This window comes from Terrapene carolina, unplaced genomic scaffold (genome assembly GCF_002925995.2).
Source record: "Terrapene carolina triunguis isolate 2854851 unplaced genomic scaffold, T_m_triunguis-2.0 Scaffold192, whole genome shotgun sequence".
Taxonomy (NCBI): Eukaryota; Metazoa; Chordata; order Testudines; family Emydidae; genus Terrapene; species Terrapene triunguis.
In genome coordinates this window covers 6283517-6306683 of record NW_020664543.1, presented here as the reverse complement: position 1 = coordinate 6306683, position 23167 = coordinate 6283517, and the positions used below count along the sequence as shown (strand labels likewise).

The window sequence follows — 23167 nt, the reverse complement described above, 5'->3', positions numbered from 1 at the left end:
GCCTCTGTTTGTCAGAGGGTGGAGATGGATGGCAGGAGAGAGATCACTTGATCATTACCTGTTAGGTTCACTCCCTCTGGGGCACCTGGCATTGGCCACTGTTGGTAGACAGGATACTGGGCTAGATGGACCTTTGGTCTGACCCAGTATGGCCATTCTTATGTTCTAAAGCTGCATAACATAAACCTGTGTTCTTTGGATGTCATTGCCTAGTGGGCCATCCACCCTGTCTGTGGCCCAGTTCCAGGCAACTGCTCTAACTGAGGTTGGTCAAAAGTTAGGCCGGTCCTTACGGTTCTTGATGCAGAACAAGGCCAGGTTTTAGCATTGCTCAGGCTGGAACAGGGAGCATAGTTGGCTACTCTTCCAGTCTTCTGACAGGTCTTATGATTTGGGGGTGTATTTATTTAAAGCCCCAGCTGCTGGCAGCGAGAGATTGCACATGGAGCTCAGCTTGCTTTCTTTTTCAAGTAACTTTCTAACCCTCGTGTCAGCCGAGAAAAGCTCGAGAACACGGAGCGCGTGTGATTTCCAGGCTCGGAGCCCGGAAGGCAAAGAAGCAGCACCTGCAATTCATTAAAAATCATGAGAGTGTTATGGAAAAATTCAGTTGTTTGCCGTGTTGTCGCTGGGTTGGCCCCAGGATACTAGAGGGAGATGGTGGGTAGGGTGACCAGATAGAAAGTGTGAAAAATCGGGACAGGAGGTGGGGGGTAATAGGCCCAAGCCCCAAATATCGGGACTGTCCCTATAAAATCGGGACATCTGGTCACCCTAATGGTGGGAGAGGCAATATCTTTGACTGCACCGATTTCTGCTGGGGAGAGAGGCAAGCTTTGGCACCACAGAGCTGTTTCAGGGTCCGAGGGGGATGCTTGGAAGACTGGGGGGGGTCGTCTGAGGGGGAGTGTTCTGGGGTGAGGGGATGCTGGGGGGGTGTTATGGGGCGGGGGCGTGGCACTACGCGGGTCAGGGGTGTGTGTGGGGGGCCCTATGGGAATGCGGGGAGGGGCACGTTGGGGGCAGCTCCGGCCCCTCACCCCCAGCAGCCGCTATAACCGCCCAGGATGTTTGAGTCACTCTGACGCGTTAGGGGGCTGGCTGCAGGCCCGACGCCGGCCGAATGGGCGGGCTGAGCGCGCCGCGCCTAGGACTCGGAGCGGGGGCGGGCTCTGGTCTGGAGCCGCCCCTCCCGACTCCCGCGCCGCTGGGAGAGCGGGCAGGGCCCCGCCTCCGGGCGCTGGGGCAGGAGGGTAAGGCCGCGCCCAGGCCCGGCAGCTTGGCGGGGCGGTATGGGGCCGCACTGGGGGGGTCCCCGGGCGGAATGCTGGGATAGGTGTGGGGTGCTGAGAGGGTGCTGTGGGGTGCCGTGAGGATTGTGTGGGGTGCCGTGAGGCCAGGGGATGCTGGGAGGTGCTGGGGTGGCAGGGGATGTTGGGAGGGTTGTGGGGGGCAGGGGGTGCTGAGAGGATTGTGTGGGGTGCCGTGAGGCCAGGGGATGCTGGGGGGGGGGAAGGAGGTGCTGGGGTGGCAGGGGATGCTGGGAGGGTTGTGGGGGGGGTGCTGGGAGGGTTGTGGGGGAGGCAGGGGGTGCTGTGGAGGTCAAGGAATGCTGGGAGGGGAGCGAGGGGGATGCTGGGAGTGTTGTGGGGGGCGGTGGGATGCTGGGAGAGGTGTGGGAGACATGCTGTGGGGGCAAGGGGCAATGCTGGGAGGGGTGTATGATTGGGAGATGCTGGGAGGGTGTGTGGGCCACTATGAGGGGCAAGAGGTTGCCAACCTTGGTTGGACATATTCCTGGAGGTTTCATCAGATGACCTAATCTTTAATTCCTGGACACTCCAGGACAATCCCAGAGGGTTGGCAACCCTAACTAGGGGGATGCTGGGACTGATGTGTGGGACATGTAATGTGGGTTGTACACAATGTGTGGCTGTGGTGGAATGTAATGGGGTCTGTGTGGGGAAGTAATTGGGGTTGCTGTGGGGTGTGTGGTTATGGGATTAGGGTATGTATTCGGAGGTGTGAAGTGGATTCTGTACTAACCCCATGCACCCTGGGATAGGATGTGTAGGCATGAGGGATGAATTTCAGTGTCCCCCTTTGAGGTCTGAACAACACAAACAAAAAAATAGTCCCTCTTCTCTGCATCTGATACTTTTGTTTTTCTCATTTAAAAAACAACAATGAGTAAAATCAAAAGTATGTTAAAATAAAATACACTCTTTGTGCACAATGGACTGGAACTAATTGTATCAACATTGTTCCCTCAAAAATCTCCTCAATCCTGCCTAATACTTTTTGTAACACATTGTTAAGAGAATGAAAATATCATCTATAAAATCTCCTTTCTCATAAATTTACATATATGTTCATATTATGTTCTACTCTTAATTATTGAGTCTACTTTATATTTCCTAATGCACCCTGCAGTGCAGGCACAATTGTTATCAAAGCCATCTTAATACTTAGCAATCTAGCATTCAGACCCAGAGTCTGCTAATCACAGATGAAGATACAGGGAGAAGCAAGAGATGAGATAGCAAGATACTATTCTAAGTGGTGTATGATTAACAGAAGTCTTCTTATGGGGGAGAAAATTGGCATCAATTTGTATTATACTGATAAGTGCTTCACCCACTGCATAATGATGAATTGTTTGTGGGTTTTTTTTGTTTTTTGTCACATGCCTTTTGTTCAGTCAGTTACTGCTAGCATTGCCTAAGCTTACAGAAGAAACAGCTTCCTGGTCTTGATTCTCCTACATCAGCATAAACCTATTGAAGTCAGCTGAGGGAGTTGCACTGTTTTTGTTTTGTTTGTTTTTTTACACTGGAGCAAGTGAGATCAGAATCAGTTCTAAAGATCTTGTTGGAGTGGGAGCCACTAGACCAGTGATTCTCAAACTTTTGTACTGGTGACCCCTTTCACATAACAAGCCTCTGAGTGCAACCCCCCATATAAATTAAAAACACCTTTTTAATGTATTTAACACCATTATAAATGCTGGAGGCAAAGCGGGGTTTGGGGTGGAGGCTGACAGCTCGCGACCCCCCAGGTAATAACCTCACGATCCCCTGAGGCGTCCCGACCCTCAGTTTGAAAACCCCTGACCTAGAATGATATAGTAGCAAAAGGGATTTTTTAAAGCAGAGAATGAAGTGAGGGAATGACATAATACATAGAACTAGACTGGGAATTGTGAGTTTGCAGCAAAACTTTCCCATGCTGGTCACTTCCCTCTCCCCTCCAAAAAGCAGAAGCTGCTTGTGTGTTTGGGGGCTGGGTATGGAAATTGTAGGGAAAAGAGGAAGCTAAACGGCCTGTGCCTCAGCAATCCTGGCTGGTTAGCTAGCAACAGGCTGTGGAAAACAGCTTGTTAGCTTACCAACACCTCAGAAAAGGAATGAGAGGCTGGGGGTCATCAGGTGGTGGTAGAGGAAGGAAGGAAGCTGTTTAGAATACATGCTAGGTATGAAAACAGGATTTTATAAATGCTTTTGGTCTTTTCTCTCTTTCAGATGAAGGTAATTAAACATTCTGAGCAGATCCTGAAGACAGCATTGATCTCCAAGAACACACAGCTTGTGAAGCTGTATGAGAATCTTGAGTCTAGGGAGAAGTGTTTGCTGAATGAAGCGTTTCAGCCAGACAGTGTTCTCTTCAGACCCATCACTCTTCATTCGGAGTCAGACTGGATCTCCTCACACCCTGAGCCCACCCAGGACTTTGAACAGTTTTATAACGATCCTTACAGAAGCAGACCGACATCTCAGAAAAGTGCCATTTATGTACAGCCCATTGGTAATGTCTAACTGTGATCGCTGAACCAAGCCATCTGTGTCTTTAGTTCATATTTAATGGGACAGGCATATTAATTAGGTTATATGTTCCAATTTTCAAATAAAAAGACTTTATAATAGATCTCAGACAAAGTGGTCTAGTGGTTAGAGCAGGGGACTTGGGAGTCAGGACTCCTGGGTTTTATTCCTGATTCAGACATTCAGCTATGGTGTTATGGAAAATTCACTAAAGTCCTGATCCTGCAAGCGCTTATGGATGTGCTTAACTTTACTCATCCGAGTAGTCCTATTAGAGTCAATGGAACTGAGTCATGTGAGTAGTGGTAAACTTGTCCATAAATACTTGTAGGATTAGGCCTTTTTGTGCCTCGGTTTACCTATGTTCAAAATGGTGAATATTTAATTAAGCATTACTGGAGTGTTGTGAAGCTTAATCAATGTTTACAATGTGCTTTGATTTCTTTGGATGAAAGGTGCTATAGAAATGCAAATTACTGTTTTTAATATTTTTTTTTTCTGTAGTGTGTTGCATAGAGATATGTCATTGAGGATTACAGTAAATAATATAGATGGATTTAAGTTGTACTTCCTGGTAGCTTTCACAGTTTTTGATTAACTTGTGTATAAAATTGTGTTTTAAGAAAAACAGGAACAGTCATAATCTTGGGAAAAGAAACCCATTGAAGGTAAAAACAAACCAACAAACAAATACAATATGCTAAACCTCAGTCCTTCAGTTTCCCTACTCCATCCATATTTGATCAGTGTTTATGGGAGTTGCCATTACTCTTAAAGCTGAAATTTTAATTACAGTTATGAGTAATCGATTCACTATTGCAGTCTACAGCACTGACGTCAGTTTCTGTGTTGCCTCTTGTGGGTAGCATTGTATTGTTTGGTTGTTTTTAATATCCAGTATCTCAGCACTTGACAGTGATAAACAATGCCCTTATTTAAAAAACAAACAAACCTCCCGCTTCATTACTGTACAATAATTATCCCAAACATGGCTGTATCATTGTTATGAGATGTAGTACCTTGGAGTATTGCAGTAGAATAACTTGATCGCTTTGTTTTTAGGCTAAGGGAATAGAAGTTAATAAAATAAAGAGAGGCTTTCTTGGAATTGCATGGAAATGGTGAAAGGTTAATTGTGTTTGTGCCGTGTTCTATAATATTGCTTGTATTTTCTTTTGATAACTTGGGGTAAATGTGATGTTCATTAACAAACATGAAATAAGAGGGAATATTAAAGTTATCATTCTTTTGGGGGATTTAAAAAAAATATGAGTTGATTGAATGAACTGCCATAGCAGGTTTATAACCTGATGTTATTTTGGACTGCTTATATAGGTTCTTTTGGGGACACCAAAGTTAGTACGGAGGATTATATGAAATGGTTGAAGGATTACTGTGAAGCCTTTTACTATGGCCTATCTGTAAAAATCCTGGAGCCGGTTCCTGTTTCACACACAAGTTGTGCTTTTCGAGTGAATGAGTACACATGCAATCTACAGATTCATGCAGGTATGTAGGGAGGAGGAGAACAGCATCAAGTTCAGAACCACCTCATTGCTAAAAGATTGGGATAATAAAGAAATGAAAACTGAGTTTCTTGACACTCTAAGTCGGGGTGTTGTTATGATAAATACATTAAAGATTGTGAGGTGTTCAGATACAACAGTATGGGGGGGTTATATCAGTGCCGTAGGCAGACAGAGAGAAGGATGGATAACTTCAGATTCTTTGTCAGCAGCGCACCAGAATCTCCAGTCATGATGTGACCTACAGTGTAGTGGAGAAGTGTGGCTTAGTTGTTTGAGCATAAGTCTAGGACTCAGTAATGCAAGATCCTAATCCCAGCTCTGGTTTCAGACCTGATTCTGCAACCTTTATTCATGTGAGTAGTTCCGTTGCCATCAGTGGCGTTATTCATTCAAGTAAGAGCATCCGCATCAGGCTTCAAAAAAGCAGCTGAGTCATTCTGTTATAGCAATAGAACACATGCCTGGTAGTGCATTCAGGCTTGATCACTAAGTTCCCTAAACTAACCAAATGGTCAGCTAGCCAAGTAGTTTTCTCTTGAACGTTAGTTATTTAAAACGAAAGCAAATGTACTGTATGAATCTAAAGATCAAATAGATGTCCAGCTAGTTTAAACTGAGATACATTTTCTTTGGATACTGCCATGAAATCACTTGATGATTACCTATTCATAGAGGTTTTTAAGGTCAGGCTTGACAAAGCCCTGGCTGGGATGATTTAGTTGGGAATTGGTCCGGCTTTGAGCAGGGGGTTGGACTAGATGACCTCCTGGGGGTCCCTTCCATCCCTGATATTCTATGATTCCCTCTGAAGCACCTGGCATTGGCCACTGTCGGAAGACGAGATACTGGGCTAGACGGACCTTTGGTCTGACCAGTATGGCCTTTCTTCTGTTTCTAATGTTATCTTTTTTGACCCTTAGAATGTCAGTCATGGTGGTGATTTTTGTGATGTGACTACTAGAAACTTTCCTGAGACCACCAAGTGTTCCTCTGACTTTTAGGACATTTAACCTGCAATAGATTCAAGCATCTACCTTTATTAAGCATCCTGACCACTCTTGTAAAACAATAATTCACTGCATTGAATAGAAAAATATTATCTACCCTAAGGGCTTGTCTAGGCTTATTGCTTTGCCAAAGCTCACTATGAAACTTTCAGTGCCCTTTAGCAGGGTCCACGTAGCAACTTAATGCACAGCAAGCTAGTGTACTGTAGCTTTCTGTGCACTAATATAGTGTGTTGACAAGCCCCGATTCATCCTGATACCAATCCTGCAAGCAGAACTCCCATTGGAAATTCTGTGTATGGAGGGTTTTTATAGGATCTGACCGCATGTTAGCAGCATTAGTGGCTCCAGTTTGATAATGTGGCTGGACCCCTACATCGCATAATCCATTACTCCAGTATCCCTTTCAGGAGTCTGATTTGTCTCGTGTACTCCCAAGTTACACCTCACTTAAAAACTACTTGCTTACAAAATCAGACATAAAAATACAAAAGTGGCACAGCACACTATTGTTGAAAAATTGCTGACTTTCTCATTTTTACCCTATAATTATAAAATAAATCAACTGGAATATAAATATTGTACTTACAGTTCAGTGTATAGTATATAGAGCAGTACAAACAAGTCATTGTCAGTATGAAATTTTAGTTTGTAGTGACTTCGCTACTGCTTTTTATGTAGCCTATTGTAAAACTAGGCAAATATCTAGATGGGTTGATGTACCCCCAGCAACACCTCTGAATACCCACCTGGTTGAGAACCACTGGCATAATCCTATGACTGCTTTCACAGGTTTCCTCTGTGGTGACTCATGCTTCTTTTGAAGGGACTTTTTTTCTGATTATACAGGGGACCTCTTGAAATACCTAAAGAAGAAAAAGCCAGAAGATGCTTTCTGTATTGTTGGGATAACAATGATAGATCTTTATCCAACGGAGTCCTGGAATTTTGTCTTTGGCCAAGCCTCTTTGACAGAAGGTATTATGTCCGGAGTATATCAGTGGAGAAAACTAAAATGACTCCAAAATGCTAGGAATCAATTTACTGTTAAAATGTGTATAAAATGATAAATATGGGAAACGTGAATTAAATTGATATATAATTCATGGGTATATAATTTTAAAAATAGTGTGTGATATTGTTCAAACTCGTACAGTTCAAAGTCACTACATTCGAAAGACAGTCAAAAAGTAAGAAACAGTTTTGATTGATCTACTGTTAAAAGAAAAATCCCTAAAACTTTGTTCATAACTTTAAATATGTTTCCCTTTCTATACCGAATCTTGTTGGATTAGTTCACAGCCCTAAAGGGGATTTTTTGGTTGACACAGTTGGGTTGGTGTTGGTTTCTGTTTGTTTGTTTAGAGAGTTACAGAAGTGCCAAAGAAATTGAGTTCACATTTTCAAGATGTCATTTTTCATACTCTGGTAAGTAAACAGTGCATTTTGCTTTTTAAAACAAAATCTTATGCAAATAAAGAAGGCTTTGCTGCCCAAAGAACTTAAACACAGCTCAGAACATGTCAACGTCTGTCCAAATCACCTATTTTTCTACTGCCACAAGCAGAGGGTGGGCTGAAAAAGAACAGCCAAAATTAGTGAGTTGCTGCTACAAAGACTCTGAGGACCTTCTGCAACTCCAAAACCCGTTGGCAAAGGGTCCCTGTTCTTTGCAGACAACTGTCACCTCAGACAAACCCAGTACACCAAACATTGTACAGGATATTTATCCATAAAGAGAAACGTAAGCTATCTACAGAAGACTCATAACTTGTCAAGATTCATAATCATTGTGAGATATATGTATGGGATGGATATATATGAAATGAGAGAGCGAATGCTTTATGACTTGCAGTAAAAATGAGTCATTGGGGTTAATGCCTGTTCCAGGATGGGGGAGTTGTCACCCCTTGCTGTTTAGCCGAGGATGCAATGCAAGGCTCAGTTTAGCTTTGTGCAATAGTAAGACTTTGAATGGGAAACCATCAGAGCCAACTGCAAACAATCGAAACCACTTGAAGGTAAAAAAAGGGACTTTACAACAAGACAGGGGTTTGCCCTGTCTCTGAATAGGAACAAAAGGTTGGTTTCAGTATAACAGGAGGAAAGACCCTCTGGATCCATTCACTAAGGAAACCCCTTGTGGAACGAGGGTGTTTTCATGCATGTTTGCATCATGTTTCTTGGTAAACCAGACAGCTCTGCAATAGCTCAGTGGTTTGAGCATTGTCCTGCTAAACTCGGGTTGGGAGTTCAATCCTTGAGGAAGCCATTTAGAGATCTGAGGCAAAAATCTGTCTGGGGATTGGTCCTGCTTTGAGGAGAGGGTTGGAATAGATGACCTCCTGAGGTCCCTTCCAACCCTGATATTCTATGGTAACAGACTGACCTTTGTGGGGAAAACCTACTTTATTTGGTAGGAAAGGTATTTATTAATAAATATAGACCCAAGTTCACATTTTGTGATTCTGTTTTGCACTGTAACCATATGTTTCCACTGCTCTCTTGTTTCTAGTTAAATCTTTATTCTTTCTTACAATAAAACAATACTAGCTTTATTTCAGTGCTCACAAGGACTGTGTGGTTTACAGGAGCGGTGGTTTAAGATAAAACTGGAATACACTACTCCTTTGGGAGCAGAGGATCTGGGATTTCTGTGAGTTGCCAGTGTCATAGGGGAATGATCCAAAGGAACTTGGGGACTGGGGAGCACCTATTGTTCATCTGCAAGGGGAAGTTAGGGCTGGCATAGTCCAGAGGAGAGGGCTTGAGTGGCTGAAAGGCTGATGGTGTTAGGGAGATGACGCCCAGCCAGGCAGTGGCAGGACTTCCTCATGCTGGAGGTAGGGGATAACAAGGTGACTCTCAGTCTTGAGTACACTAAGAACCGTCACACCCTCTATCTAACAGGCTAAGATATGGGTGATGTCTTTCACTAGGTATACTGGAAATAAGAAATATTTTGACAGGTTAGTCACGTAGCAGATGTAATTTTATGTACATTTTTATGTTGTGTACAATTTTAAATGAAAATAACTTTAAAAAAAATCTTGCAGTCTTATGATCTAGTCTTCCTTGTACTCCTAAATCTCCCGGTCACACAAAATCAGAATTTGGCATTCCCTAGGAGTACTAATTGAGTCTATAGCTTGTGATAGACTTTCGCTGTTGCAAAAAAAACCAAATGATTGTTAATGTGATTTTTTTTTTTTAATGCATAAAGTCATCATAACATTTAGACTGTTTGGTGTCACTTTACTGTAAAATAGGAGTCAGTACATCAAGGGCAATGGAGTGATTCCTGCATTAGTGAAAGGAAACTCAGGCCCTCTCTGTCCTGATTGCATGTTTGCAGCATGAGTTCACTTCATGAACCACAACAGCCTTTAGTCTATGATACCCAAAATCTACACCTCAAAATATTGTTCTTTCTCTTTTTCACCATAAAATAGAGTGCCTGTGGTATTCAAAGCAAAAATATAAAACATTTTCTCATCTTAGCTATTCCAAAAACACGTATGCTTGCAAAAATCTGATCAGGCCAGTGACAGGGTAAAATGGTTTGCTTAGCGGCAGGGCTTAGTGGGCATGTATATTTAACTGCAAGACTTAGTTGGCATAAAAAGCAGTCTTGCCATGGGTCCAATTCTGTACTCAGTTATAATTGGACAGCTGCACTGATTTCATTGAGGATTGCTGGACAAAAGTGCAAGTAGATTTTGGTCTGACATCTCTCCAAAGCACAGTGTAAGTAGCTCTGTCTATTTCTCCAGAGTCTGATTGCTAGCAATCAAATCCAGTTTGCATAGGTGCTTCTGATTTGACTCATTCTTCAATTCCCAGCTTATGGGCCTGATACAACAAGCACTCTGTTTGCCAAACTCCCGTAGAAATCAGTGGAATTGCCCTTACTTACACGTGTGGTGAATTTGGAATTTTTTATATGTTGATTCTTTCTTTTATCATTGAGATTCTAACTTATTTAACAAAATACTGTTTGAAAAGAATCAATTGACTTATGTTCACCTGAGAAAAGGTTCACAGTTAAGATTTTGGCCCCGTTATGTATATTTTTAATTTAAACAGTATTTTTCCATTTCAGTGTTCTTTTTTTATTTTTATTTCCCCTATATTGGCCAGGTGACTCCAGAAATGAGGAATCTAAATTATCTGTGTATCACCTGTGACAACCTGGCACAGGCTCCAAGTCAGCAAGGCATGTGACTAAGTTTATGAGTAGCCCTGTGGACTTGAATTAGACTTCTCACACATTTAAAGTTAGCCCCATACTTAAGTACCTTCCTGAACTAGGCAATACAGCTTACGGCCAGATTCTGGGAGGTTTTGAATGTGCTCATTTGCCACTGACATCAGTCTCAGGATTGGCCCTAATATGGCTATGAGCAAAAACTTGAGAAAACCAAATGTTCGTCAAAATACAAAACAACTCCAAACCAAAACTAAAACAAAATGAGCAAATGGAATAAGACAAAAATAAAACAGGACCAAAACAATGAACCAAATCCTAAATTAAATGCAGGGACCATGCACATAGGCCCAGTACACAAGCTCATCCACTGATATCCAGAGCTGCCTTAAAAGGATGTCAGGTATCAGAGGGATAGCCGTGTTAGTCTGGATCTGTAAAAAGCAACTAGGACTCTCTGTTGCTTTTTAAAAGGATGTGTTTCCGAGTGCTACTAGACTCCTAACTTCAGAACTGCCTGCCTGCCACAAAATGTGCCTTCAGAGAGCATTTTTATTAGGTGGAGATGACCTCTGAACCCAAAATGAGACAAGTATCAAAAACTAGATTTCTTTAGTTGAAATAGAAACATAAACTTCCAGAGTTGCCTGGAACAGCCCCATCTACCCTTTTAGGTAACTTTTAAAATACTTTTTTAATGATATTTTATAATAGTGCAGTTTTAACACTGAAAAATTAAGCCATCAGTCGGAATCTCTGCATTAAAGTTGAAAGCTCAGCCTTAACTCTAGCCCCTCCTCTTGTGCCTTATAAAGTATGGTCCAATCCTGGGAGATGTTGAGAGACTCTGCAGCCAATGGGAGATGGAGGTGCTCAGGGTCAAGATTGTACATTGTTTGAGGCAAGGCCTATGTCTTCTGATTGATACAACAAGGCACCTACCATGCTTTTGGAGGCTGTAAAAGACTAATACAATCTATAATACATCCTGGAAGAGGTCTTTTTTTTTTTTTTTTAATGTAAAAATGTCTGCACTGATTTTAATAAAAACTTTATACACACACAGCCGCAAAATACCTCTGAGCTTCAACAAAGCCTGCTGAATTTCAGCCTAAAATAAATTAATTTAAGAAAATAATTATTAATTGAAAAGGAGTGGTTAGAATGGAAGTTGGAATTCCACCTGCACCATAGTGTGTGTTACGTATGCCAGCTATGTGCTGGCTAATGCTGGACTAGCATTTAACAATAGCAATCTGTATTCACGTAGCTGTGCTTCAGAAAGGGCAGAGATTCTAAAAAGGAAGTTGCACCCATTCTATTCGGTAGCTAAGCATAGAGGGTGGGATCCATGAAGGGACTTAGGCGTTACAACACAGCACCTAACTTCTGGCACCTAGAATATCCCTGCCATCCACCAAGCCAAGTGAAGTGCCTAGGCTTCCTCTACAACAACTGGGTAATTAAAATGAATAGATTGGGGAGGCAAAAATCTGTCTAAACCGGATGAAAATATAATAATAAAAACAAGTGTTCTCTGTTCTCTCAGCCTTTCATGAGCAATTTAAACAGATTAACATAAAGTAAAGATCAAGCGTGGCGTCTGGCTTTGTAGTTAGTTGTTTTAATAATTGTTTTTTAATTGCCTGGCAGTATGGATCATTGTGTTTGGTTTCTATGACACAGACCACATCTTCAACAGTGGTCCGTGTATTGGGACAACATTTGTTTGTGTTTGGTGTCCACTCAGATGAATGGTGAATGCGAAGCAAATGCTGTTTGTGCTCAACTTGCAAATTTTTCCATGGGCCGAACAGTGGGTTCAAAGATAAAGATTTGGGGCTTGATTTCCCCATTGCTAAATGTCCCTTTGGCAGTGGTGTAACTCCATTCATCTAATTTCAGTAGAGTTATGCCAACTTTAAAACTGGAGTAATGCATTGGTGACTCAAGGCCATGAGACCCTTCTGAAAATTCAGCTAATGAGCATAAATTCACGTGCCAAAGAAGCCCATATGCAGTTGCTGAAATTAACTAAGAAATAGTGGTAACTCTTCATATTTTCTGTCTGTTTAATGTCAGAGAGATAATGTCCCATTGTGCACCTTTGTTCATAATCCTGCTTTAGGAGAGAAGTCTGTAATCCCTTATTATACAGTAAATCACCTGATACCATTCCAAATTTGCAAACTCTAAATTTAAAATTTGAGTGAAGTTTGAGAGCAGTGTAAAATAATCTGCTGGAGTCTTTAACACTTTATTTGAAGTTTGTGGAGAACATTAATGTTGTAAAAACAATATTTTACATGCAGCGCCAGGGGCTTTTTGACTAACTGCATGTGTTCTTTGGATGCACTTTGTTGTTTAGTTTACAGTTTGACATATAAAAGCTGAGATACATGGTGTTTTATGCTGAAACAATATGTGTATTTATTGCTAATATGTAAAGTCTCATAATTAAGGCTAAGTTTTTTGTCACGGATATTTTTAGTAAAAGTCAGCGACAGGTCACGGGCAAAAAAGAAAAATTCACTGAAGCCGTGACCTGTCCCTGACTTTTACTAAATATATCCCTGACAACATGGGGATCTGCGGGTCCCCACACTACCTGAAGTGGGGCAGCTGCACAGGGACTAGGAGCTGCCCGCAGCGGCTGGGTGCTTGGGGGTTCCCCCACTGCCCGCGAGCTTGGGAGTTCCCCGCTGCCCGTGGTGGCCAGGAGTTTGGGGGTTCCATCAGCAGCTCTGGGGGCCCCCACCACCTGCGGCGGCTGAGAGCTCAGGGGTTCCCCCACCATCGGCAGCTCGGGAGGCCCCCACCACCCATGGCGGCTGGGAGATCTGGGGGTTCCTCTGCGGCGGCCAGGAGCTGTGGGGTACCCTGCCGCCTGTGGTGGCTTGGAGCTCCAGGGGCCGCCAGAGATGGCAGGGGTACCCCGCAGCTCCCTGCCCCCGTGGGCCGTGGGGTACCCTGCAGCTCCCAACCACCGTAGGCTGGAGTCACAGAGGTCGCTGGAAGTCACGGATTCTGTGACCTCCGTGACTAAATCGTAGCCTTACTCATAATTGCGGTTGTGCAGATTTTCAATTAGATAAAATGCACTGGGAAAATGTTAAAGTACCCATATTCAGAACGTATCTTATGACACCATCACACACACATTTTGGAGACTCTCTCACAATTTGTAGAATTACCACTTGAGTTCATTTCTGCAGGGCTCCTGCACTATAGAATTTAGCATCACTTCATGGTGGTAGGGAACTTTTACCTTGAAAAAGTTTAGGTGTCCAGTGAGTTTAGGCACTTACAAGGTTTGCTGGGAATTTTGTGGATTGCAGTGGAGCCCAAACTGTGTCTTAGGTGCCCAAGTACTGTCGTGAATCCCACCCCAAGTTCTCAAGCTACATTTAATGTCTGGCAGTCTGCATTTTTTGTCTGTAACCTTAAACATATTGGTGAAATTACACTTATTCAGCACCTCTGAGGAACACTTGCTGACTTTATTGGGTGGTGTAGATGATTGGTACCTTTCAGGATCTGTCCTGCTTTGTGTCATGGAGAAAACCACACAAGGAAAATCATCAGATCTAAAGCTCCTTAGGGGAACATCAGAGTATGACACACACACAGCTGGGAAATGCAGAGCTAGAGCGCTCCTTTTGACCCCTAGATATAGTGGGCACCTGCCCTTTTTGCTACTTGTTTGTATTGTACTGTGTTTTCTTTATGTGCAAGGGGAGCTTTAACTGTGATTATAATCTTACTTATTTTTTTAAGTCAGTCCCTCTCCCTGGGAATGGCTGTGTCCTTCTGGGCCATGTCTCTTAGGGAGGCTGGAAAGTTTTGCTTTCACACTCCCCATTTTAACGTTGCCATCCTCCAGGCCTTTTAACTCAGCCATCCTTCTGACAGGATACGCATGGACGGATACTTTTTGGAGGCCCATCATTGCTGTTACATGGTCAGCTAGGTGGGTCATTATTGGGCAACACAAGGCAATTCCTCCCTCAGTGGCAAAGTTCTTTCCCCCTGTATCACTTGTACCCCCCTCAAACCCGAGGAGTGAGAGCCAGGTGTGGAACTCCCATACTGCATTGCAGAGTTAAGGCCCTGAACATTCTTGTGTGTGTACATTATTGTTTCTCTTTCTGCTGCTGCTCTACACAGCACTTCTCTCTTTATTATAAGTCAGCAATGATTCTCAGTAGAAACTTTTGATCATGTGTGGTTTAGGCCCGCTGACTTCTTACATGCAGGACTCCTGTTGATGACATCAGGATTTTATCCTGCAGGAATAGATTTTCAAATGGACTGTTTTTGTTTTTACAGCAACCTGGGGTGGTTAATGCAAAGTAGGCACCAAATGCCCCTGATAATTACACACACGAATGTGGGGAAGGGAGCCTTGTAAATTGTGTTTGACAACCTGAGTCATCCACTCCTTTCTGAGTCACTGTGAATCAGTGGTGCCACAGAAGTCATGTTCCATCTCAGTGAATAATAGTGCGAGGCGCTGGCCTCATGTCTTCCTCATCACAGTGCTAATTATAACATCCAAAAGGACATAAATAGCCTAGTAATGTTCAGTGTCCCACTACAGTGTTTTTCACAGGGACCTGTCATACAGGAAATGCTCAATAGTAAGGGGCCTTGTACTTCAGTTATTCCTGCAATAATTTTGATTTGACAGCTCAGAAAAATCAGCACAGTGGGAATATATTGGACTCACTACAGGTCTGTCGCGTCTTACGCTGGGGTTAGGTTCCGCAGTCAGCGCTTAAAGCGAAAATCACGTATAGTCAAAATTACATTGAGTGTAATGGCGGGCGGAATCGCCCTCACTACAGGTACAGTATTAAAATTGTTATTTTTCTCTTTTTTTTGTTTTGTTTTTGTTTTTGCCGACCGCGTAAAGCTGAAATCACGCATGTTAAATGCGCGTAAGATGCGACAGACCTGTACGTGGAAGATCTGGATTCATTAATTGAAAAGGAAATGTACTGTATCTGTGGCATAGATCCTGTGTAGTGTAATGCATTTCAATAATATCGTCCTATGGTTAAGGTACAAGACAGGCAGCCAGGTGTTTTGGATACTAATCCTGCCTTTGCTCCTGATTTTCTCTGTGGCCTTGGACAAGTTACTTAATCTCTCTGTGCCACAGCGTATCCCTACATGAAATTAATGTCTGTAAAGCATGGTGAGATGAAAAGACGCCATATAAGTGCAAAATATTAACAGTAATAATCCATGTGCCTTTTTTAAAGACCGTGCGTGTGCATAATCATGTGCGCTATGGGATCCTAAGTGTGTGTTTTCCCCGTTTTTGAAGATTGTGTTACACTGTCAATATGTGACAATTATTTAGCACCTACATCTGCAACTCTTGCTCATATGAGTAGTTCCACTGAAGTCAATGGGATTACACAAAGGAGGAAATGCTACTCAACATGAGTAAGGCTAATTGGGCTTTTAAACATCAAGGGAATCTGAGTGCAAGAGGTTTTTTTGTTTTGTTTTCTCAGATCTTTGCTCTGAGCTCGGCCAAATCCTTCTTTGACCAGAAGAGGTCGCTAGTAGTACATGTAAAGCACTTTTACTACCTTCTGAGAGGCTGCTCTTTGTACTGCTTTCCAGGGCTATAAACCAGTGCACTGCTAAACAGTAGCTAACTTGCTCAGAAATAGATGAGGGTAGATCTACTTGTCCTTCTGTGCTGAGCCATAAGCTGAAGGGTACATTCACTAGAACACATGGCAAAGCAAAATGGTACAATGTATATTATTTTATATTTTGATGCTTCCTGTGTTTGAAGACTTCTGTGTATCTAATACAATGTAACTCAAAACAGAGAAGTGCTCTTTTGGCATTGACTTAAAATAGCAAAGCTAGGACTTCAGATCATTGTAAGTTTAATCACAGTTGTGTTTGTGAGTAGGGCTCAGCTTATAACTGCTGGCAATTACGCTCTTCACGAGTCTTCACAGAGAAACCAACGCGCAGACGTTGGCCTGTTATAGGCAGTCTGGCTTGCTGGGAATATCAGTGTAGGCAGGGAACTGTACAGCGTGGAAAACCCCTGGTCAGAAGGGGGAGAGAGATGGCTGCCCAAAAGATGTGCTGGCTGAGGAGCCTAGAATGCACCCTCAAGGGACCGCGGAGCAAGAATACAGGGGCAATTGCCCTGAACTGTGAAAGTGTCTTCTCTAATAGAATTCCTTTTTGATTTCTTCTTAAGGAATGGGGATCTTCAGCTTTGCCAGGTATGACAGTGACTTTTATAGTGCGAGCTACAAAGGCAGACTGAAGAGAGTCAAGAAGCTTCCCTCAGCAGACTATTCAGTTTTTGATGGCTATTATACTCCTGTAACCAGCAGTGTGCTGCTTCTGAGGTCCTGCAAGGTGGGTGCCTGTTGGGCTCTAGAGAGTTATTGAAAGCCTTAAATTTCTATTTGGAAATAAAAATAGCTTTTGTTTCTAAGGGTTTAATTCTCTTGCTGGTGTAAATCAGGAGCAACTCCAGTGAAGTCAATGGAGTTACACCAGTGTAAATGACAGCAGAATCGGTCTCTTCATCCTCCAGCCCGGCAGTTGAGATGGAGTGGGATGTTCAAGCTGATATTCCTTACACTTGTGTATATTACTCCTGCACCGAAAAAATAAAAATTCTGCATACAATATCGTAAAATCCTGCAAATTTTATTTGTCAAAATAACACTACATAATCACACCAGTTTCAATTATTTTGGTAATTTATTTACCTGTCATTCTGTAGCAGGAGGATCATCCGATTTAGATCAGTTTTGTAGGTGGATTAACAGTCATTAAATAACAAAATGCAACCTCATTCTCCATGCAACAAGACAAAACAACCTTAACATTGCTCATGGTGATGGGAGTGACGTGTTACTAATTGTTAATACTGTAATATCATTCCAATGTTGCGCTGGATTTTACTTAACATAATATTTTAACAGAGAAAAACCAATTGCCTAACTGCACATTAGATAATATTATGGTTTCTTCAGACTAAGTAGGATTTTGAATAGTTCAGCAGTAGATCATTTAAGCCTTGACAAGATACCCTGACAGCTTGCATGTGAGAAATGGAGGCACCATTTGGGCATATTAGTGAAAAATATTGATCTTTCAAAACATGCTTGTATATTTGGTGGCTAATTCTGAAAATCACAACTTAAATGGATGGGGATGAGGGTGAGGCACAGGTGCTTTTCTATAATGAAACAAAAAATAGATGAATTCATATGGGAACTTAATAAATCATCCTTCCCAAATGTCTATAACAATACAGAGACACAAAAAATTTCCCCCAGGAGTAGAGAGTTAAAGAAACCCCTATGACAATCCTGTTTCTCTGCCCCCTCTCCCACAGAGCCCTGCTGGGAGCCGGAGACCTACAACCTCTCCCCCCCAGACCCTAGCACCCCCCCCCCCCCCCCCCCACACCCCCTGAACCCCCTCCCCCCCCGAGCCCAGCCGCAGGGTACCCCCAGAGCCCAGACACCTGCACCCCTCTGCCCCCAGAGCCCAGCCATGGCCCCTGCAGCCCCAGACACCTGCTCCCCTACCCCTCAGAGCCCAGAGATCCTGAGGGAGAAACAGCCTGATGCTTGGTCTCAGGCTTGTGTGGTGTTTTCTGAACGCTGCCATCTCCTTCCCTGAGAGTGTGCTGAGAAGTGCTGCTGCCGGGAAACCTCTAACTCCCTCCCCCTGGTAGTGTCTTCTATGTGTGAACTGGGCTCTGCTGGGTCCTGTGCCCCCTAGTGGCGTCCAGCAGCACTGCAGCCCGTTTCTGTGGGGGAAAGGAAATTCTGTGGGCACAACATTAATTTCTGCAAAATTTTGCATTACCCAGTGGCGCAGAATTCCCCCAAGAGTAGTATATGGGAGCAGGGTGTTCTCAGTAGAGGATACTTGGAAAGGGTGGATTAAAGCCAGATCTGTGAATCTGAACCCTGGGTTGAGAAGAGGCCCAAGAAGTGACAAAGTTTGGATCCAAGGATACAGTTCATCTCAAGAGAGTGTTGGTGTTTGCTGTGAGGACTGGGGAGCAGGGGTTAGCACTGGTGGGGCAGAGAACCAGGAGTGGCATGAGCATTTTTGCAAGGGGGAGGGGCTTTGGTTTGCTAAGAGCCCTTTGGTTGGATTGGATCCAAGCTCCATTAATCTGGATCCACTGCCAATCTGCTTCACTTTGGTTGGATGGAGCCTGTTTAGTAACCTCCAGGCCTATGTGTTTAATCACCCTCTTCCTGAAGAGATGGTGTCTGTGGGACACCTGAGGGCTTGAGATTTTTTGTAGCAGCAGGAAGGTCTTTGTTGTTGTTGTTAGTGGTTCCTGTTGTCAGTAGATGGATGTTGTTTGATAGCCTGTGTCCGGGAACCTAGAGGGAATGATAGGTGCATTTTTCTAAATTGGAGAAATCACTTCACCTATTCAATATGTTTTAATTTCCAAATCAAGGAAGACCATGCTTCCCTGTGCTCAATATTGACTGAACTAAATAAAACATAGTAAATCCTTAATTTGAATGTCAGTAAACTCAACCTCTGCGGGTCAGTCAGGGGCTGCGAGTCTTAGCTTGCTATTGTTTGTGAGGCACTTTGAGCTCCCTGGATGTTAGCACTATGCAGAAGTGTGAAGAATTATCCTTATAAACAAACATCAGGTTTTTTTAAATCCCTTGAGCATATTCTGGGGAGCGGGATATCACAATAGTGTCTAGAGGCCCCAGCTGAAATTAGGGCTTCACTGTACTAGGTGCTGTATAAACAGATAGGAAGAGACAGTCCCTACCTCAGGGAGCTTAGAGCCCAAATCCACAATACAGAACAAGGATGGAAGAAAGTAAGTATTACTATCCCCATTTTGCAGCTGGGGAACTGAAGCACAGAGCAATTGTGACTCACCCAGTTCACAGAGGAAGTTTGTGGCAGGACTGGGAATTGAACATTCACTTCCTTTCCTTAACTACAAGGCCATCCGCTTCATTTTTCTGTAACTAAAATTGGTACCAGCCCCATGCCAGGTCTGTTGCCCTGTCTTGGAGTGGGTTGGAAGTGGAACCGTTTTATCATCAGCCCATTTTGTAAGGTGCTGTAATGGGTACTGCCAGTGTAGGGAGAGTGGAAGAAAGAGAGGAACACATAGCTTACAATAATTTGCAAAATAAGACCTGTGTTTCAGACCTTGACCCATGAGATTGGGCACATCTTTGGACTCCATCACTGTCAGTGGCTGCAGTGTGTGATGCAGGGTTCCAATCACCTGGAGGAATCAGACCGACGCCCACTGGATCTGTGTCCAATTTGTCTGCGCAAGTTGCAGTCTGCCATTGGCTTTCACATTGTGGAGAGATACCAGGTACAAAGATATTGCTTACTAATGGAAGATTTGCCACTGAGGAACAGACCACTTCCTCCTGCGAGTCTAGCACCCTGACAATAGTTGATGCTTCAGAGAAAATGAAAATCTTTCTGCGTCATGATGCACCTGACTATTTGTGCAACACTGTATATGGGGGGATTCCTTACAGATCCCTGGGCTGTTTGCCTAGGCCAAAGAGCATGAAATTTGATTAGCCAGTAATTAGCATGCATTATCCAATCCCAGGTTTTAACCTTTTGACCCCTTGCAGGAGTGAATCCCACAACTGCACACAGAGGGAAGAAACATTTTTCTTGTGTTTGTTTCTGCCACTTTGTTTGAAACATTGCTATGGAAACTGTAGTTTGTGTCTGCTTTTTTCTTGGTGCCTTTTTGGTCCCCTACTGCAGTACTTACAAGACTAAAAAATCAGGAGCACAGACATTCATGGCCTCCGGAGGAAACTGTGGTTTGAGACATGCAAAGAAAGCTAATTGTTTATGCAGAATACTGGCCCCGTGGTTTATTGGAAACTAAGTGTTTACTTGTTCTACTAAGTAGTGAGCTGGAGAAGCAGCTACTTACAATGACAATTCTGTGTATTTAAGATTGAAGGCAGAATAGCTGCATACACAGTTGGCCTGTTGAAAAGATCCTAATCAATATAAATTGGTTTGTTGTTACCAATAGAATATAATGGAGAGAAGGAGCAAACAGTTTTGGAGTTGCTCAGTATTTTAATTTGGTCCAGTGTTCATCTGAAACATGAATGGCCATTCAGCTTGTGTATCTTTTCTAGGCGTTACTTGGGTGGATGGATGACGATCGTAGTGGAATGGATGCTGAACTCAGAAATGAAGCCAAGATGGGCTTGCTGAAACCTGTGGAAGCATTTAAGGAGTGTCGAGAGTGGGTATTAAAATGTCTTGATGTCTTGCAGAAATAAAGCTGTAGGATGTATGTAGTATCAAAAGGGAAACATTCTCCTCTATTTAAAGAATTACTTTCAGGTTGACTACTTCTAAAACTGTTGTTACTTGATATGGATCATCCACTGCATTGTAAGGATCTGTAAATAAAAATCCATCCCTTTGTCGCTGAACATTTTACCTTTATACCCTCCTTCCTCAGACAGTAACTATTTCTGCCATGACCTTACAATATTTGGTCTCTGCTGCTCTCATATCAGAAATCAAGGTACATTTTAATCTTAATTGCAGTAATATACAGAAGAACATTTAACATCTTGTAAACAGGGCCTAACGTGTAGTTTTTAAAATATATATTCTAAATGTTTGCGGAGGATTGTGGTGTTTATTTTATTTAGTTTTTTTTCTAGCATTGGAAAATTAGGAGCATTGGACAATGAGGAGTCACTGAAGCTGCAAATACGGAGTGGTTGTGCTAGTTGTCCAGGCACTGTCACTAAATCAGGGAGAGGATTTCATCCCCAGTACCTGCACGTATTCCCTACGCAAAGGCCCCTAACCTGCAGTTGTCTCCGTGTGGGTCTGTTTGTGGAGAGTCATTTGCAGGATCAGGACCAAAGTGAGTTTTTACTTGGTCTTCTCCTAGAGAATCAGGAAATGGTGCCTGGGTACTTTAAATTAGGAAGAGAATGAAAAGAACCTAGTTAAAAGAGACAAAGCAGTACAGATTTAATTGATGTGTTGTGTGTGATGGGTTTAATTTCCCGTGGCAGGTTATTGTTTTAATTACGGTTACCAAGACCCAATTATGCTTTCAATTTTCTTTATATAATCCTGTTAGGACACTTCCTTAGTCTGTTGCTGCTAAATTGCTTTCTTCCCATCATCACCCCAAAGCAAGGCTGGTGGGCCAGATTTCACACTGTGTACAATTTTCTGGATTATTTTTGCACTCTATTTCACAAAGGTACATTTGTGCTCCCTTCCCAATCCCTATGCATTGTGAGTAATTAGCTTTCTATTTAAATTTATAAATAAACCAATGTTATTCCAATGGAAAAAATATATTCCAAAGGAACATTTTATGATTTTAAATTTAAATCAGTTCACAATGTGTTCTAATATTTATTGCTATTATTATTTCCATCATGCTGTGCTTGTGGAAATGACACATGACAGTCTAATAAAAGGACACAATCCGTACCCCATAGAGCTTCCATTCTGAGTCTGTGGTCCTGTAATCTGATCAATGTGGGAAGACTATACTGCTCAGGAAGAGGGGTTCATCTGTGCAGATCAGATTGCAGGATTGGGGCCTAATCCTGCAAGCACTTCAGCACAGGAGTAATTTGGTTACATGAGTACTCCCATTGTCGTCAATCTGATTTCTTGGGTGAATAAAGTTTACTCACATGCTTAAGTGTTTGCAGAACAAGGTCCAGGTCTCTCCAGGCCACTTGGCACCTCAGTTGTTAAAAGCAGGTAAGCCTTTATTTGTGTTATCAGTGGATTTTTGTTTCCACCAATTTTGAAATAATCAGTCCACATAGGATGTTCATTACATCTCTGCTTTCGTTGTATTTTTAAAGTTTGGCATATATTTGATGACAATCACTAGGGATAAAACTATGGAAAAGACCAAAAGACTTCAGTGGGGCCAAGATTTCACCCTAAATCTTAAATGGATAAATATTTCTTTTTAAAATGACAATATTTTAAAAAAATAAATGTTAATTTGTTTGTATTTAAATACTATGATAATTCACAGGCACCAGAATTTCTCCCTTTACATAAAAATAAAGTGTATTTCCAGACTCCATTTTCAATGAGTTTTAGTTTGAAATATTTAAAGGAGGTGTAAAGGTACCTTATTCCACTAACACAGGGAGTGCCACAGAATGCAGAAAACATAGCTGAGAAATGGTGAGCGAAAGCAGAAAAATGACTTGTGCCCCAGTTGACTCTTTCTATGCAGGCACAATTTATTTAACTCCATTTTATTTTTGGAAATAAGGAGAAAAAGTGTGTGTGTGCGCGCGCGCGCGGGGGTGGGGTGGGGTGGGTGACCAGACAGCAAATGTGAAAAATCGGGACGGGGGTGGGGGGTAATAGGAGCCTATATAAGAAAAAGACCCCAAAATTGGGATTGTCCCTATAAAATAGGGACATCTGGTCACCCTATGTGTGTGAGAGACTGAGTGAAGGGAAATCTTGCAAGGATTAAGTGGTTTATGCATAGGGAAGGTAACCATGGATGGCAAATTCACTAGAACCTCTATTGCCATG

General features: G+C 42.7%; 1 protein-coding gene across 2 annotated transcripts; it reads left to right on the top strand.

Annotated features, from left to right (window-relative positions):
* Window positions 1-1176: 1176 nt before the first annotated feature.
* AMZ2 (archaelysin family metallopeptidase 2) lies at window positions 1177-21900 on the top strand. Of its 2 annotated transcripts, none has more exons than XM_024198325.3 (7): window positions 1177-1253; window positions 3522-3804; window positions 5157-5330; window positions 7207-7335; window positions 16803-16966; window positions 19773-19949; window positions 20752-21900. In XM_024198325.3, exons 2-7 carry the CDS (start codon window positions 3522-3524, stop codon window positions 20896-20898), a joined length of 1074 nt encoding a protein of 357 aa, XP_024054093.1. In that variant the 5' UTR covers window positions 1177-1253; the 3' UTR covers window positions 20899-21900. The 2 variants fall into 2 exon arrangements, with proteins under 2 accessions (XP_024054093.1, XP_024054094.1); XM_024198326.1 differs by lacking the exon at window positions 1177-1253 and adding an exon at window positions 1273-1336.
* The last annotated feature ends 1267 nt before the right edge of the window (window positions 21901-23167 follow it).

What these genes read in the sequence shown, in the direction of transcription:
- AMZ2 (XM_024198325.3), top strand. Translation starts at nt 3,522, where the DNA reads ATGAAGGTAATTAAACATTCTGAGCAGATCCTGAAGACAGCATTGATC. An exon ending in CCAAGCCTCTTTGACAGAAG is followed by an intron (nt 7,336 to 16,802) that starts GTATTATGTCCG and finishes TTTCTTCTTAAG; the next exon opens with GAATGGGGATCTTCAGCTTT. An exon ending in ACATTGTGGAGAGATACCAG is followed by an intron (nt 19,950 to 20,751) that starts GTACAAAGATAT and finishes TATCTTTTCTAG; the next exon opens with GCGTTACTTGGGTGGATGGA.